We start from the raw sequence: 17,228 nt of genomic DNA on the forward strand, positions 1-17,228 counted from the left end.
AGTTCCATCCTGCTGGGCCTACTTGGCTTCTCCTCTGACTCCACCGCCTTTCTCCCAGCATTTAGTTTAGTTCCACCCCCCCCCCCCAGCTTTGTTCTACCCTATCACAGGCTCAAGACAGTTTTTTTTTTTAACTAACCAATGGTATTTACAGCATACAGAGGGAAACCCCATATCAAAAGTATTGCATTTTTTCAACCATTCATAAGCTGATAGACATGTAATTTGTTTTTATGCTATGATTGTTCGAAGTAAGAGCAGAATGAACACGGATGAGCAGGTATGTCAAGAGTAGGACATGGAGTCGTTGGGGTACCAAAGAGTGTACATGTAGCTGGATTGAATGGTAGACCTGTTTTTAGCTATTTGAGAAACATGCACACCATTTTCCATAGGGATTGTACCAGTTTTCTTTCCTAGAAGTAAATGTTCCCCATTCCTCACATCCATACCAATATTTGTTATCGCCTGCCTGCCCGCCCGCCCGCCCGCCCTCCCTCCCTCCCGCCCTCCCTCCCTCCCTTCCTCCCTCCCTCCCTCCCTCCCTCCCTTCCTTCCTCAATTACTGTGTTGTGACTAGTATGTAGTTTTAGATCTACTAGCATTTCTGTTATGAAATTATGTGCCCCTGTGTTAGTTGCCTATATGTTTAAAATTGTTTTTTCTTTTTCTTTGCCTTTGGTTTCCTTTAACTTGTGTCTTTGGGCAGTGGATTGAGGCCATTTATATTGAATTATTTATTGAAGGATGCATATTGTGTTTGTCTTCAATTTTTGTGGGTAGTTTTGCTGGTATAATGCTTTCTGTGGACAGTTTTGGTCATTAAGGATCTAGATCAGCAGTTCTCAACCTGGGGTTGTGACTGCCACAGGGTTAACATATCAACTATCCTGCATATCAGATATTTATATTATGATTCATAACATTAGCAAAAATACAGTTATGAAGTAGCAAAAAAATAATTTTATGATTGGGGTCCCCACAACATGAGAATCTGTAGTATTAAAAGGTCACCACATTAAGAAAGTTGAGACCTACTGATCCAGGCACTTCTTGTTTTAAGGTCTTTGTGGAATAGATGCTCATTTTGGTGGGTCTGCTTTTATGAGTCTTGTATCTTTCTTTTTTTTTTTTTTTTTTTTTGGTTTTTCGAGACAGGGTTTCTCTGTGGTTTTGGAGCCTGTCCTGGAACTAGCTCTTGTAGACCAGGCTGGTCTCGAACTCACAGAGATCCGCCTACCTCTGCCTCCCGAGTGCTGGGATTAAAGGCGTGCGCCACCACCGCCCGGCGGTAGGACATTTTCTTGTGCAGCTTTCCTGAACATAGTCTTCCTGCCTTCTCTGTAGTTTTCTTCTATGCTCTTAATTCGGAGTTTAGATTTTTCCATGCAGTCACAAAACTTTGTTATCTTCCTTTCATTTACATATATTATTAAGTTTATTGCGTGGCCCAGCTTCTCTTTCTTTCATTGTTGACTGCCTGTTTTTGACATGATTGTGTTGGTGAGACATTCCTCTGAAGTTTTAACTGGCTTACTAAGTTTTTCTTTTCCAGCATAATTTGTTTTCCTGGATTGACTTTACATATCTCTTTGTCTTTATTTTTTTGACCATAGTTAATTCTTGGTCTGGAATTTTTCCCAGATTTTCTTCAGGACTATTATTAAGGGATTTGCATTTCTTTTCTTGTGTTGTTTTTGATTTTGGGTTGTGATTTCACTTTTGTTTTTGCCCAGTTATACTTGTTTTCTTTCATCAGAGGTGTTTACATTGTTCAGGAAGAAGGATAGTTTATTATACAAAGTTGCGACATCAACTTCCTTAGTCTTATTTGAGGCTACAGCTCCTATTTGCAGTCTTTCATCTTATTAACTACAATCCTAGTACCTTTAGCAGCTTACACTAGAGCTTGGAATAAGTTTCCAATAATTCCTGTCTTTCAAGGCTGGATAGGGACAGCAGGATAGTGCTAGGCAGGCACTTGTCAGGGCTCTGGGTCTCTGGGTCCCATGTGGTGGCTGTAGAGTTCCGGTTGAAAATCAGAGGGAGTTCTGGTGCATTCCCAAGGGATGAATACTGCTTACAAGAAGTTGTTGGCACCTGGCAGGCAGCCATGGGGCTTGGGTGATCTGGATGGGGGAGACTTGTTGGAAGAGTGCAGTTAGCTTATGTGGATATCTGTGCAAATGGATAGACTGGAGAGTCATTGGTTGGTACTGTTTTGGGATCTGGGAAAGCCTGAAGATGAGGAAAAGGGGCCAAAACAGGAGGTCTGATACCACGTTGCTCCCTCTTCCTTTAGTCCCTCTTTGCTAAATATAATATAAATGATTTCGTTTTATTTCATGTTATGTGAGGAAAGAACAAAATAATCATATATGCCTATGTATATAGATAGGATTTTTAATGTATAGATTTCAAATAAAAATATAATTGTCTTTTTGAGTGTACCTTATTTGTCTTAACATAGTCTCTGGTCTATCTATTTTTCTGCAAATGAAATAATTAGTTCTTATTGAATACATACCACATTTTGCTGATTTGTTCTTCAATTGATGACTTTCGGATGATACTACATTTTGGCTACTGTAGCAGTGCCTCAGTAAATACATGTTTAATATCTTTTTGATCTATGTGATAGATTACTTTAAATATTTAAATTGGAAGTAGTATGCCTGGATTATGGGATAGATTTTTTATTTTTTATTTTTGGACCCTCTATATTAAATTTTCCTACTGGCTGTGCCAGTTTGTATTTCCGCCAGGAATACATAGGGTATTTCCCCCTCATCTTAGCTAGAAAAGGAACATGAATAATAAAACTAAACAAGATACAGAAGTAAACTAAGTTGATTGATGCCAGCATTTATACCACCAGTGACCATTAAAAATGCTAAGAATAATGTAAGAAATTAAGATTATTTAAGGTCAAATTAGAAATATTTTCTTTTTTTTCTTTTTCTTTTTTTTTTGGTTTTTCGAGACAGGGTTTCTCTGTGGTTTTGGAGCCTGTCCTGGAACTAGCTCTTGTAGACCAGGCTGGTCTCGAACTCACAGAGATCCGCCTGCCTCTGCCTCCCGAGTGCTGGGATTAAAGGCGTGCGCCACCACCGCCCGGCTAAATTAGAAATATTTTGAAGCACAGGTTTTTCCTACATTTATAATTTGGTCACTGGTTTTCTTAGGAATATAGCAGGAAGGCTCTGGGTAATGATTTCATTTGGTGAACTCTGTCAGTTTTGAAGCAGGTAACTGTTATTAGGCATGCTGATTTTCCACTAGATATAGGAAATAATGTCTTCATTAACTGACCACTTTTTCCCTTAAGTAGGATCTCTAACTCTTATGATACATTTTAAATATTTTTAAACTTATTTATATTGTATGGATGTATGTGGCTGGGTATATGCTATGGTGTATTTTTAGAGATCAGAAGACAATTTTTGGTAATTGGTTTTCTCCTTTCACCAAGTGAGATCCAGGGATCAAATTCAGTGCACCAGACTTGGCCTGTGGGTCGTTCTGTTTGCACACTATTAATGGGAAATGTATAGGAAACATTCCTAATTAAAGCTTCTGAATTGGGGGCTGGAGAGATGGCTCAGTGGTTAAGAGCACTGGCTGCTCTTCCAGAGGTCCTGAGTTCAATTCCCAGCAACCACATGGTGGCTCTCAGCCATCTGTAACGAGATCTGGCGCCCTCTCCTGGCATGCGGGCATACATGGAGGCAGAATGTTGTATACATAATAAAAAAAAAAAAAAGCTTCTGAATTGGTTGGTAGTGTTTGAAATACAATCTTGTGCCATCTACCTATGTTGTTTGGAGTCATTGTCTTAAGACTTACCAGATTCCTATTTGCTTGTTCACCTCTAGTGCTCTTGTCCACTTATTCTATCCATTAACAAAATAATAGCATGAAGTTTTGAGAGTGAAAGTAGGTAGGTTCTTCCTACTGGGAGCTCCCATGCTTGTAAATTAAAGTCCAAAGGGATCATTTTGAATTCTGTGGACTAAGTATGCGATTCTACTTAAATAGAATAGAAAGAATTTTAAAATCAACTTATAGAGATAGATTATGTAAAACAACTTCTCGGTTGATGACATAATTAAATTAACTTTTATTGATCACCTTGCCTGAAAAATTGATGATCAAATGTTAATCTACATGTTTAAAGCTTATAAAGTAAGATGAATATGATATTGCCCTAATGGAAGTTAAAACCTTCATCTTTCCTATGACAAGGATTTAATGAAGAGGGTTAGTGGCAAGTCTGGGCTCAAGATTATCTGCAATGATGCTGCTTTCCCTTGGTATAATATGAGATTTAGATCGTTTACTTTTAAATCTCTCATGATTATTAATTGAGAATTTTTTTCATAAACTCTAAATAGAAATTTGGTATTAACTGCAAATGAACTATTTGAAAGTTATAGGAATTAATTATTTATTTCTTATGGAATGAAAAGGAAAACTGGCATAACACAGTGATGCAATTTTTTGTTTTTAGTTGTACTCAACAGTTTAAGGATCATACAACATCAAATTAAGCTTATCTTTTTAAACCAAAGAAAAGCATGCTATATTAAAATGATAATTTTTATAAGATGACATTTCATCACAGTTTCTTAGAAAGTATTATTTCACCAGTTAACAGTTGGGGGTAATAGTGGATTTCCAGTTTCTCCACCTAAATATTTAGTTTATTGCTTTATTGCTTAGTTAACTTTTGTCTTATCTGTTGGGCTTTGTTTTTGAGCAATACTAATCACTGTGCTTATTGTTTTGAATGTCTGGTACTACAGGAAGCGAGCAGCTGCAAAGCATCTAATAGAACGCTACTACCACCAGTTAACCGAGGGCTGTGGAAATGAGGCCTGCACGAATGAGTTTTGTGCTTCCTGTCCAACTTTTCTTCGTATGGATAACAATGCAGCAGCTATTAAAGCCCTTGAGCTTTATAAAATTAATGGAAAACTCTGTGATCCTCATCCCTCCAAGAAAGGAGCAAGCTCAGCTTACCTTGAGAACTCAAAAGGTACACCTAACAACTCAGAGGTAAAACTGAACAAGGACGGAAAAGGAGCTAAACCTGATTTTAAAGGTAAGAGATTGTATTTCCAATTGAAAATACTCAATTAAAAGCTGTGTCAGAGATTTAAATGTATTAATTTTGTTCTTTTGCCTTTTTGTGACCTAAAGATACCACAGTATAGTAAAAGCCTCTCTTTTGGTAAGGTCTGGTGAAGGAGAGTTATTATTAAATTAGTTACTTTATTACCTTTTATTGATATGGTAATTGTTAATCAGAAGCAGATTATACTGTAGAAGTTGATATGTGAATGAGTTAATCTCAACTTGTAATGATTTCCATTGTACATAATAGCTTATTAGGTCGCAAAGTCTATAACTTATATTGTATTTGTAGTAAATCCTGTTATGAGCTCTGAAACTCCAGGGACAGTCTTAAAAGTAGCAGATAACATTTTCTTCCTATATTCTGCCTTCTGTATCTAAGGCATTTGATATCCTCACAAGGTACTTAGGTCTTGATGTTTGTTTGTTTTCAGCAAGGTATCTGAGACTGTCTTTGGACTTTTAGTGACATGCAATATAAACAGTACCATCTGAGCTATTTATTGGTTGGGGAACCAATCCATGCTTTGTAAAATGGCCCTATATTTTGAAGCTTCTTAAAATTTTCCACTTTTTCATCATGGATGTCCAATCTTTCTTTGGCTTAGTGTAAGTAATTAGCATTAATAATGAGGTAGTTAAAATTTTCAGATTGCCAAGGGCTTAGACTCACTATTATTTGAAATATGTTTAAGAGGTATTGAAATAAAATTGAGTTACATACAGGTTTATTATGTTATTTCACAATAGAGCTATAGAAATATCAGAAACTTTGCTACTCAAACTATATTGCTAGTCCTTTTTCATGAATTTGCTCATATAAGGATAAATAGGTGAATGCTACCAATATATTGAATATGGAATCTGTGTTGGTTCCATTTTGCATGTTTCTGCCTTAGAGGGCTATCACAGAGTAATAGTAAATGAAGTATAGTAAGCCATTGTGGTTAAATGCAGCTGTCTGTAGGAAAATCTAGTACATAATGGATGTATTAGTCTTGTTTTTGCTCATGTGTTTTATTTTGCAATTTATTGTTTTGCAGATCACTCCAATTTTTATTTCCTTTACTCATTTGAATATTTTTAATTAGGAGTTAAAAATGCTTAATCATATTGCTGCTCTCATTCTGATAATTGTATTTGTTCATTCTAATTAGGTGTGTAGATCTAATCATTTATTGTATGACAGCTTTGTTCTTACATGAAACAGTTTTGTACTTTTTAGAGTATAAAATAGTATGTTTTAAAGATTGTTTTTGAGATGAGTCTTATGGCGTTGTCCAGGTACTTAGAAAGTTAAGGAAGGAGCATCTTGATTTCCATTCTAGTCTGTGTTATATGATGTGACATCCTGTCTCAAACAGTTTCAGAAACATATATATTAGAATGTACAAGTGATTCTTAAAACGGTTTCTTCACTTACTTGTTCATTAATATCCAGATTATAACTTTTTATTTCTGATTGCAGTGCTTTACACACACACACACACACACACACCACACACACACACACACGGAGGTAGGGGAGTGAGAAGAGAGTTGTCAATTAAACATTTCAAACAGAACACTGTACGTCAAACATGTGTTCTCCTAACAGACTGTTCATTCATCATACATGTTTTCTATGATTTTGCTAACACTTTAGAGAAATTAAATATACTTGAGTGGTCAAAGAAGATACCATAATATTTTCATTGAATTAATGAGAAATAAGCTCTATGTTAGTGCTTTCATACTTACCTATTCTTAATAAACTGAAGAATTAGTGCTTGGATTGGCATACTGGCTCATCCAGGTACATGGAACCTACTGCCAGGCCTCATGTCTGGGACCACACTGTGGAAGGAGTAAACCAACTCCTTCAGCTTACCCTCTCAGCACCACATGTCTGCCAGCCCCTTACTTCTCATAAATACATATAAGGACAAATTATTTTTTTTTAAGGAAAGAATTCAAGATCATTAAGCAAACAAGTGTTGATAACTCTTGGAGCAGGCCACAGAATAGGTTTCTAGTCTATTAAGTTTAGTGCTTCATAGTTCATCTTCTGGAAGCCATTCCATCAAATGATGACTTGAATTTTATATTGTTTCTTACTGTTGAGTAAGTACCTTGAAGAATATGTAGTGATTATAGTAAAGATTTTTATATACTATTGTCTTGTTAATACAACTACAGCTGTTTCTGTTTTGTTGTGGGAGACCTGTCCTTTCCTAAACAGAAAATGAGGAGTGGATTCAGGGGTCAGAACAGAAGGGGATGAGGGGGAAGAGACTGGGAGGAGAAGAGGGGGAGGGGCAACTTCAGCCAGGATGTAAAATAAATTATTTTTTATAAAAGGATTTTTACTTGCTGAATATAGGTAAGGAAATACTTGGCATAGTGAAGATAGGGATGGATTGTCAATATAACTGTAAAATTATCCTTCCTTAAATATTTGATTTAATGATTATAGTATAGTACTCTTCAATAAAGAGGTTATGTTTGGTTTCAGCATTATTATTTGCTATTTGATTTCTAAAATTTTACCGTATAAAATGTCATTCATCTTTTGTCAGTAAGATAAAATATCTTTTGCTTCATTGCTTCGAAAGGGTATAGCCTTTGATGAGAGTGACATTTACTATAAAGGTGAGGGAAGCTAGGAAGTTTATGACCCTAGTTTCTTGCCTGGGAGAAAATGTATGTAAGTTTTGGTGCTTATGGTCTTTACTTTCTTAGCTTTTACCCACTGTTTATTTTTAATTGCCTCTAATAATTTCCAATTGCTTTGTTAGGGCTGTAAGAACCTGAGTCATGGTAACAGATTGCAGCAGTAGTAGCAGCAGTAGAAGCTTTAACTTCAGAGTTTGCTTTTCCTCAGTCACTGAATAGGAACCTGAAAGAAATGAACACAGAAAATGAATCAGTTTTTGTTTGTTTGGGTTTTTTTCTTTGGGGTGGGGTGTTATTTTTTGTGACAAGGTTTTTCTGTGTAAATGCTCTGTCCTGGAACTTACCTGAATTCACAGAGATCTGCCTTCCTCTGTCTCCTAAGTTCTGGGATTAAAGGCGTGCGCCACTTGATTTTAATATATAAGTAGAAAAAGGGTTGCTTGCATATGATGGGACTGAGCAACACTTGGTATAAAACTTTGCCTCCTTAGTCTTTTGAGAACAATGTAAGAGAAAACGCTTCCAGGATATTAGTGTAGTAACTCTTCATTAAGGTTGCAATCAGTATAGCAATGAAATTACATACATACTTATTTTATACTTAGAAAAATACTAATGCATGTCTTGATTACAAAGCAAATCTTAATAATAATTATATGTTGTTGAATGAATGCCAAAGGGTGAGGTTGTTGCTATTACTTAAATGAAATAGGAATTGCTAAGTGTAGTTTGTTGATAGGTAAATTAGATTTATTTTTTTAAAATTTCTAACTTTTTGAATTCAGAATGTTTAGGTATTTTACTTTCTTACTAGAATTTATAATCACAAAATAAACATGTATATCACAACAATAATTATTCTTTGTCTTTCCATTTTCTAGATGTGAATTACCTAACTGAAGAGATAGTATACGAAATTCTGGAAGTGTGTAGAGAAAGTGAGGATTACTCCCCTTTAATTCGCGTAATTGGAAAAATTTTTTCTAGTGCTGAGGCATTGGTTATGAGCTTTCGGAAAGTCAAACAACACACTAAGGAGGAATTGAAATCTCTACAAGAAAAGGATGAAGACAAGGATGAAGATGAAAAGGAAAAGGCTGCATGTTCTGCTGTTGCTGCTGCTGCTGCTGCTATGGAAGAAGACTCAGAAGCATCTTCTTCCCGGATGGGTGATAGCTCACAGGGAGACAACAATGCACAGAAATTAGGTCCTGATGAAGTGACTGTGGATGTTGATGCCATTAGAAGGGTCTACGCCAGTTTGCTCTCTAATGAAAAAATAGAAACTGCCTTTCTCAATGCAATTGTATATCTGTCACCTAACGTGGAATGTGACTTGCTGTATCATAGTGTGTATGCCCGAGATCCTAATTATCTCAATTTGTTCATTATTGTAATGGAGAATAGAAACCTCCACAGTCCTGAATATCTGGAAATGGCCCTGCCATTATTTTGCAAAGCTATGAGTAAGCTACCCCTTGAAGCTCAAGGAAAACTGATTAGACTTTGGTCTAAATACAGTGCGGACCAGATTCGGAGAATGATGGAAACATTTCAGCAACTAATTACTTACAAAGTCATAAGCAATGAATTTAATAGCCGAAATCTAGTGAATGATGATGATTCCATTGTTGCTGCTTCAAAGTGTTTGAAAATGGTCTACTATGCAAATGTAGTAGGAGGGGAAGTGGACACAAATCACAATGAGGAAGATGAGGAAGAGCCCATGCCTGATGCCAGTGAGTTGACACTGCAGGAGCTTTTGGGAGAGGATAGAAGAAATAAGAAAGGTCCTCGAGTGGACCCAATAGAAACTGAACTTGGTGTTAAAACTCTAGATTGTCGAAAACCACTTATCTCCTTTGAAGAATTCATTAATGAACCACTGAATGATGTTCTAGAAATGGATAAAGATTATACCTTTTTCAAAGTTGAAACAGAGAACAAATTCTCTTTTATGACATGTCCCTTTATATTGAATGCTGTCACAAAGAATTTGGGATTATATTATGACAATAGAATTCGTATGTACAGTGAACGAAGAATCACTGTTCTCTACAGTCTAGTTCAAGGACAGCAGTTGAATCCATATTTGAGACTCAAAGTCAGACGTGACCATATCATAGATGATGCACTTGTCCGGGTAAGTTTGACTGTTACTTAAAATCAGAAACTGAAAGCTGCAAAGTGACACATTTCAGTGTATCAGTGTATTCATTTCATCTATGATTTTGAAAGAAAAATGATGTCCTGTAACTTAGGAACTTGTTGGTATTTCTGATCTATGTTACTATACCTTTCTTGCTACTCACCGAAAATATTGGTTCTGTTTGTTGTCTAATGTAATGATTATTTCTTTTTGAAGAAGAGTAGATATTATAGTGCTTGGGAGATGAATCTGGGTAAAGTTTGCTGTGCAAACATGAGGACCTAAGCTTGGATTCCCTGAGCATGTGTAAAATATGATGTGGAAGCAACATTTATATGATACCACATCCTAAAGCAGGTTGGGTGGTGGAGACAGAAAAACCCTCAGAAACTTATTAGATTACATTATGTAAAACTCCTTATTCTGAACTGGATGATATGCCAGGATAGGTTGGTTCTTTGTGTCAGTAAGACTTCATTTCTAAGGCACCAAGTCACTCTGTCTTATATGACAGTATAAGATTTTGTTTTTTAACCATAATAACGTTAAGTCCTGAGACTTCAAAATTTGGATATTAATGTTTCATTTTTTCAGTCAAATCTAGAAGATTTAACTGGGAAGTCAGGAGCTTCTAACACCCTGATTTTTCTTTCAGATGACATTGCTTCTTGACTGTTCCTTTCTTCCACAGATGACAAGAATTGCAGTGTCTCTGTCAGTTAAGCCAGAAAATTGGTTTGCTGAGTGCTGGTCATAGTTTTACAGAGTCATATTTAACAAATTCAGGGCATTATTGTTTGGTATTAATTATTCTTGTCAGTGCTACTTTTTTTTTCTATGAACTTGATGTAAAATTTAGTACCTGTTATACTTAAAGTGTCACCCTTATATACTAACAAATAAGAAGAACCTGTAACAGATAACTGATTAATACTTATTTGAAAATACATTTTTTTAGTATGGATTTGCCTAAGTCTGAAAAGTCATAAGACTGAACTGAATTCAGACTTAACCAGAATCACCCACCAGACTTCTTTGTTATTTTCTTCTTTTCCTCCTTTTTTTCTTTAATAAAGTGATGCCAAGAACCAGTAAAAAAAATTTAGGTAATATTTGTATATTTTTTAAATGATCTTTTAGGAGAAAATTAACCATTTCTGTATTTAACATTCTTTCCCTAAAGAGGTATTGGGGTGAAATCAACAGTAAGCCTTGTAATTATGGTAACAAATTGTTGCTATGAATATTACTTAGTTATTTCAACTGGTTATATGCTTTGACATGTTATAAATCATAATCCATTAGATAATATCTGCACTTGTCTAGGACCTGTTTACAGAAGCCTTTGCTTTCAACAATCCTGCTGCCTGTCTCCTTGATAAGCAATACAGTAGTAACAAAGAGATGATGTTTATTGAGAAGGTTCTTAGGTGTTCTGCCCAGCTTTTATTCTTTATCCTAGTTTGCAGTTCCTTTCTCTACTTTTTCTCTTCCCCTTCTTCTTTGTTTTTCTATACTATCTTAACTCCCAACCCCCAGATTTCTTTCTTTTTCAACATACCAGTGTGAAAGGATTAGAAATGTAAGTTTAGACACATACCTTAAGATACACACACACACACACACACACACACACACACACACACACACCTTAAGTATAGACACATACCTTAAGAAATGTAAGTATAGACATACCTTCAGACACATACCTTAATTGAGGACCCCCCCATCAGCATTACTGATCGCAAGTCACTAACAGGAAGGAGGTTTACAGCAAGCAGTATCTACAAAGATCCCTGATGAACTGCTGAGTCAGCTTTATTCTGTTTGCCCTTGTCTTGCTTGCCATGTGCCACTGTTGTGTTTTAAATCTTGTCCTTTTTTTCATAAGAATAGTTCCCGTTGATCACACTTGGTTGTGATCCTGTCATTTTGAACTGCATATTAAGGTTGTATAGAGAAAAAGGAATGAGAAGTTTTGCTGAGAATTCAACATTATAAATAAATAATGAAAGTTATAGTACCCTAAACTTAAGAGCTAAGAAGGAGATAATAAGTTTTTTCCTTAGTTTACAAATGAGGCCTAGAAAAGATTACATATGTGATTTTTATAAGTTTTCTATTGAATCTTACTTTTCACTTGTTAATTAGTTTAAAGGTAGAGAAAAGCCCAGTAAATTAGAATTAATAATTATGATATTTTTTTTAAATAATTATGATATTTTTTACACTTGTGATCCTTTTGTTTCTGCTTCCTGTTTAGTGCTAAAATTATAAGAGTGTACACTCTCTGGTCTTCAAAGTATGTCCATTGCTTTCATGTGTCATTCACTTCAAATCAGTCTAACGACTCCTCCCAAGCTAGTGCTTTTAGAGAAACTGTTACTGGACAAGAGAATAGTGTTTGAAATGTTTTATTAAGTATAAGGTACTGTTTTTTTAAAAACTGCTGCAATATTTCTCTTGAGCTTTGTTTTAACTGTTTTTTGGCTTTTATTGCTATGAAAATAATACAGAAATAAATATTAATATGAACCCTTCTTTCATCCGAATTACAACAATTTTAGTGTGGAAGTTTTTACAAATTGTTAATACACACATATATATGTACACACACATACACATACTATATATATTCTTAAGGTACTGAGATGGTTTTATTGGGTAAAGTGACTTGCCACTAGGCCTAATGACTAAGTTTGATCCTCTAGATGCACATGGTTGGAAAGAACTGAAGCCCAAATCTTACCCTCAAACCTCCACATATGTGCTGTGCCACATGTATCCTTCTGCCCTCCATTAAATATGTATGTTCTTTCTTCAATTTGAACAAAGCTTTTCAAGGGTTGTAGTGTGTATAAAATCTTAAAGTTGTTTTTTTAAAGGAGTAGATTAATGTAGTGTGTATTAAAGAAGAGACAGTACTGTCATGCATGAGTTGCTTCTGACTTCCCTCACAGTCTTAGAGCTGCCCAAATGAAAACACAACAGCAAACAAACAAAAAAAAATCAAGTTGTTGCCTTCTAGGGGCTCAGATTACGGATTCTGACAGGTAACCTATAGTTCCGTGCTTTATATATTTTGGTACATCTATGCCACAAACTAATATTTGGGAACTGTTAGTACAGTTTATATGTATAGGTTATAGCCTATTGTAATTTGCGTGTTTAGAATATTGCCAGTATTTAAGAAGATTAATAAAGTCAGTGTAATTGAAATAGGAGCTGATAGTGTTATGGGATTGATTAAATTAGTAAGTTCTAGAATTTTACATAGTTATTCTGAGGACCAAAAGGAATGGTGAAGATGGAAAATTGGAAAGCAAAGTCTAAAAACCAGGACTTGTCACATGCAGACAAAAGAAATTGGTTCACAGAAAAAGTTACCAGAATTGTTGCCCAATTTCCTCCCCAAGTCACTAACCCTGTATATATAGGGGTCTAAAAGCATCGCCTAACTCAGCTTCCATAATTATCTTTATTATAAATACCTACTGCTACATGTACTTCAGTTTTTCATCAGTAGCCTACAGTGCTTTAATAATGGAGTTTTTTTTGTGCTGTGTATTTAATTCTATCAAGCATTTATTAATTAAATTGTGCTTAGAGCTATTATTATTTAACATTATTCTAATAGAAATGAATGAAATCCTCCTTAAAAGTAATTTCTTAGAAGAGGAATAAAAAATGAAGTAGTAGTCAGTATCATAATGGCTCACCTCATCTAAGAATTTAAAATAAAACATCAAACTCTTTTTGTGAGGAAAGTGAACTTTAGAGAGATTCTTATTTGTAGAAATGAATGTCATAATTGGATTTATTACCTAAGATGTAATCATTTGACTCAGCTGTAACCCACTTAAAGGCACAACAGATTCGTCTTTTGTTTACAGATAACATGAAAAAAGTTAAATTCATTAAGGCGATTGTGTCTGTGCTCATTATTTAAGGATTATTTACCAAAATGTATAAGTCACCTTTTTTGGATAGTCTTACTTAGCACTATTGATCTAATTTGAGTGCTGCTTTTCCTTAAGTAATTATATCCTTAGTTGTTTTCTTTTTAAATTATGTCAGCATAGGATTTGAGGTAGTAACTCAAGATGTCTAAATGTTTTTTTTTTTTTTTTTTTTCCTTTTAATATTTTGAGACAGGGTTTCTTTGTAGCTTTAGAGCCTGTCCTGGAACTAGGTTGTGTAGACCAGACTGACCTTGAACTCACAGAGATCCGCCTGCCTCTGCCTCCTGAGTACTGGGATTAAAGGCATGCGTCATCACCGCCCAGCTAGGATGTCTAAATATTTTAAATGATGGACTAGCAAAAAAAAAAAAATTTGAATTTTGAAAATATGGGAATAGAATGTTTTGAATCAATATATATCTTACTTAGTAGAGTTTTGGAAATGCTTTCATATGAGATCATCTTATAAAAAATGATCTTGCCAGGATTTTGTCTTGCTAATTAAAAGTTAAGGAGTTTAAAATTATTTTAACAATTGATGAGAGCAAGAGTTTCTAATCAGAAAAGAAGCCTATTTAGGATGTGGCAGTTACCACTGTATTTTGATAAAGTATAATAATATCAGTATATTTTATTTTTCTCTAGTACTGTCTATTAAGGCAATACTATCTATTTTATATTTAAGAAATATAAATACATATAAAATCCATTGCTTTTTAGTAAATGAGGTCAAGGATGCACACAGATTTTTTTCAAAATTGCCTGACATTTTCCAACAGTTTTCATTTTCATATACCCAACTATATATAAAACAACTTGATTTTACAAATTCAATTTTAAATAAAAGCTATTATTTAAAGTAATTTAACTGTATAATTTTAATCCCTATACTATTTGATTGATGAAACAGTGGCTTAAAGGGTGTGTGTGTTTTAAGGATTATTATTTTAAAGAAATAAAATTTAATATGATTTCTTATGATAATGGCTTCTGCCAAAGATATTATTACATAATACATTTTGTTTCTGTTGCCACAGTTTTTACAAAGATAGGCTACTAACCCACTATCCTCAAACAAGGTAATATTTCCAAAATCACTTTGATACATTGAGAATGGTCTTCTTAAATAGCCAATTGGATACATATACAGAATTAACTTGCCAGCTATTCTTAAAACATAACATTTAAATACACCCTGATTCTGAAAATAATATGTGAGTGTTGATAAAAATAGAGAAAACCAAAGAAAGTAAAAAAGCACACAAAATTCAGAAACCAGTATTCTCTCTAGCTTCTGTGAAGAAGTAGTTGACTGTAGTCTAACACGTGCTGCTGGATTAGAGCCTCTCTCTGAGCTACTTACTCGACCTTTCGACTAATTTAAGAGGCCCATCTGTAAAGTTTTCTAGCAGCCTACTTGTGAGGTGGTTTTATTTGTAAAGTCCGTCACTTTTATATACTGCTTCTGCTGCTCTTATTCCTGGAATATTTTTGTCCTTAAAATCCTATGGTTAGGCTTGGCTGAAGTGGTGCACGCCTTCAACCCCAGCTCTCGGGTAGCAGAGGAAGGTGGATCTCTGAGTTTGAGGCCAACCTGGTCTACAAGAGCTAGTTCCAGGAAAGGCTCCAAAGCTACAGAGAAACCTTGTCTCGAAAAACCAAAAAAGAAAAGAAAAGAAAGAAAAAATCCTGTGGTTAAACATTCTGACAAAACTGTAAATATTTATTTATTTGTTAATCTTATTTTAGATAGAGAATGCCTGTATAGCCCTCAGTGGCCTGAAATTTTCTATGTAGGTGAAACAGCATTAAAGAACAGAGTTTGAGTGCTGGGGTTAAGTGCATGTGCCACCACGTGTAGAGAGCCTGGAACATTATAAATTAATAGAATGGAAGTACTTGCAACCCAAACTTAGAGGCAGAGTTAGTATTAGAGAATTAATCTGAGCATCTCAAATATTGTGTTTTCAGTGATCATAATAGAACATACAGTATTAAAAGCTTCTGGTTAACCAGTATTGGGGGTGGGGGGAAATAGCAACGATTGTTAGAAATGGACAGACATAGACTGTCTTATTAGACTGATAAAGGGCTAAGAATACCGACAAGCTTTTGAACCAAAAATTTACATGTTTTAATAGAAATAACAATCAAATGTATAAGTTATGCCAGACTTTTTTCCTATTTAGTAATGCTTGATTAAAGCAGTTTCACTTCTGTGGTGAAAAAGAAAATGAAAGCATTCACTGAAATCTCTTGAATTCTTAGCAATTTGAGAACTGAGAGAAAGCACTAAAACAGATTACACAGTAATAAGGGCAATGTTGTGTGGGATCATTGAAATTTAAAGGTTCAAAATTATTCTGTCTTAAGACAGATTTTCAATTAGCACTTTTTGTTGGTTTGCTTTCCTTTTCCATTTTCTAGGTTAATTTTGAATCTACATAATTTTTGACTGTAGAGTGTAACATGAGGGCCTGCTAGTTGGGAGTTTCTGTCCTGTCTGGTTCCCACAGTCATTAGGTCCCAAAGAAAATCACACAGAGAGTCTACATTAGATATAAACTGATTGGCCCATTAGCTCAGGCTTCTTATTAGCTCTTATCACTTATATTAACCCATTATTCTTTTTTTTTTTTTTTTTTTTTTTTTTTTTTTTTTTTTTTTTTTTTCAATTTTATATTAAAATCTTTAATAAGAAGCAGAACACATGAGTAACTTTCAAAGCATAGGGATTCTGGCCATATTTAATTTCAAGTTAGTGATATAGAAAATAAAAAGTAACATTTTAGAGATATGGTAATGAAATAAAAAATTATAACATACAATAAAATGGTGGAACACTGAAAAATAGCTAACTAAATTATACATAGGTACTGTTAGTACAGAGTATATGCCATAGACTACATAAATGTGAAGAATTAGCTTCTTAGGTGGAGTGAACAGAGTTCCTGCTCTCTGTCTTTACAGGGTTTTGAACACTGTGAGATTATTCTTCCTTAAAACTAGCAATAAGCTTATGCCCTGTGCATGAGGTTTCAATTATCCCTGTCAGTGTTGGAATACATATTATATATATATATAAATATATATATATATATGTCAGAATACATCTGCACATGGTTTGTATAGAAAAATAAATATCAAGATATAAGTACAAGCATTATTCAATATGTTGGAAACAAATCTTTTTTTTTTTTTTTTTTTTTTTTTTTTTTTTTTATTCTTTTTTAATTAAAATTTCCACCTGCTCCCCGTTTCCCATTTCCCTCCCCTCCTCCCAAATATTGCCCCCTCCCCCCACTCCCCTCCCCCTATCCCCACTC

General features: G+C 34.6%; 2 protein-coding genes across 18 annotated transcripts in view; one reads left to right on the forward strand and one right to left on the reverse strand.

The window, feature by feature from the left end:
* Positions 1 to 17,228, forward strand: part of Ube3a (ubiquitin protein ligase E3A) — a 91,075-nt gene that overhangs the window by 36,444 nt on the left and 37,403 nt on the right. For all 3 annotated transcript variants that reach the window (XM_057756436.1, XM_057756438.1, XM_057756437.1), the window contains 2 exons: positions 4,806 to 5,104; positions 8,673 to 9,934. In XM_057756436.1, coding sequence (XP_057612419.1) covers positions 4,806 to 5,104; positions 8,673 to 9,934 — 1,561 coding nt within the window. The remainder of the gene's footprint in view (positions 1 to 4,805; positions 5,105 to 8,672; positions 9,935 to 17,228) is intronic.
* The window catches only part of LOC130865402 (uncharacterized), a 119,204-nt gene continuing 106,946 nt past the window's right edge, over positions 4,971 to 17,228 (reverse strand). For 10 of the 15 annotated variants that reach the window (XR_009056134.1, XR_009056135.1, XR_009056132.1 and 7 more), the window contains one exon: positions 4,971 to 8,014. The gene's annotated coding sequence lies outside the window, so the exon portion shown is untranslated. Of the gene's footprint in view, positions 8,015 to 11,635; positions 11,878 to 17,228 lie in introns of all 15 variants that reach the window. The other 5 variants (XR_009056127.1, XR_009056128.1, XR_009056131.1 and 2 more) reach the window with 4 other exon arrangements.

This window comes from Chionomys nivalis, chromosome 23 (assembly GCF_950005125.1).
Source record: "Chionomys nivalis chromosome 23, mChiNiv1.1, whole genome shotgun sequence".
Taxonomy (NCBI): domain Eukaryota; kingdom Metazoa; phylum Chordata; class Mammalia; order Rodentia; family Cricetidae; genus Chionomys; species Chionomys nivalis.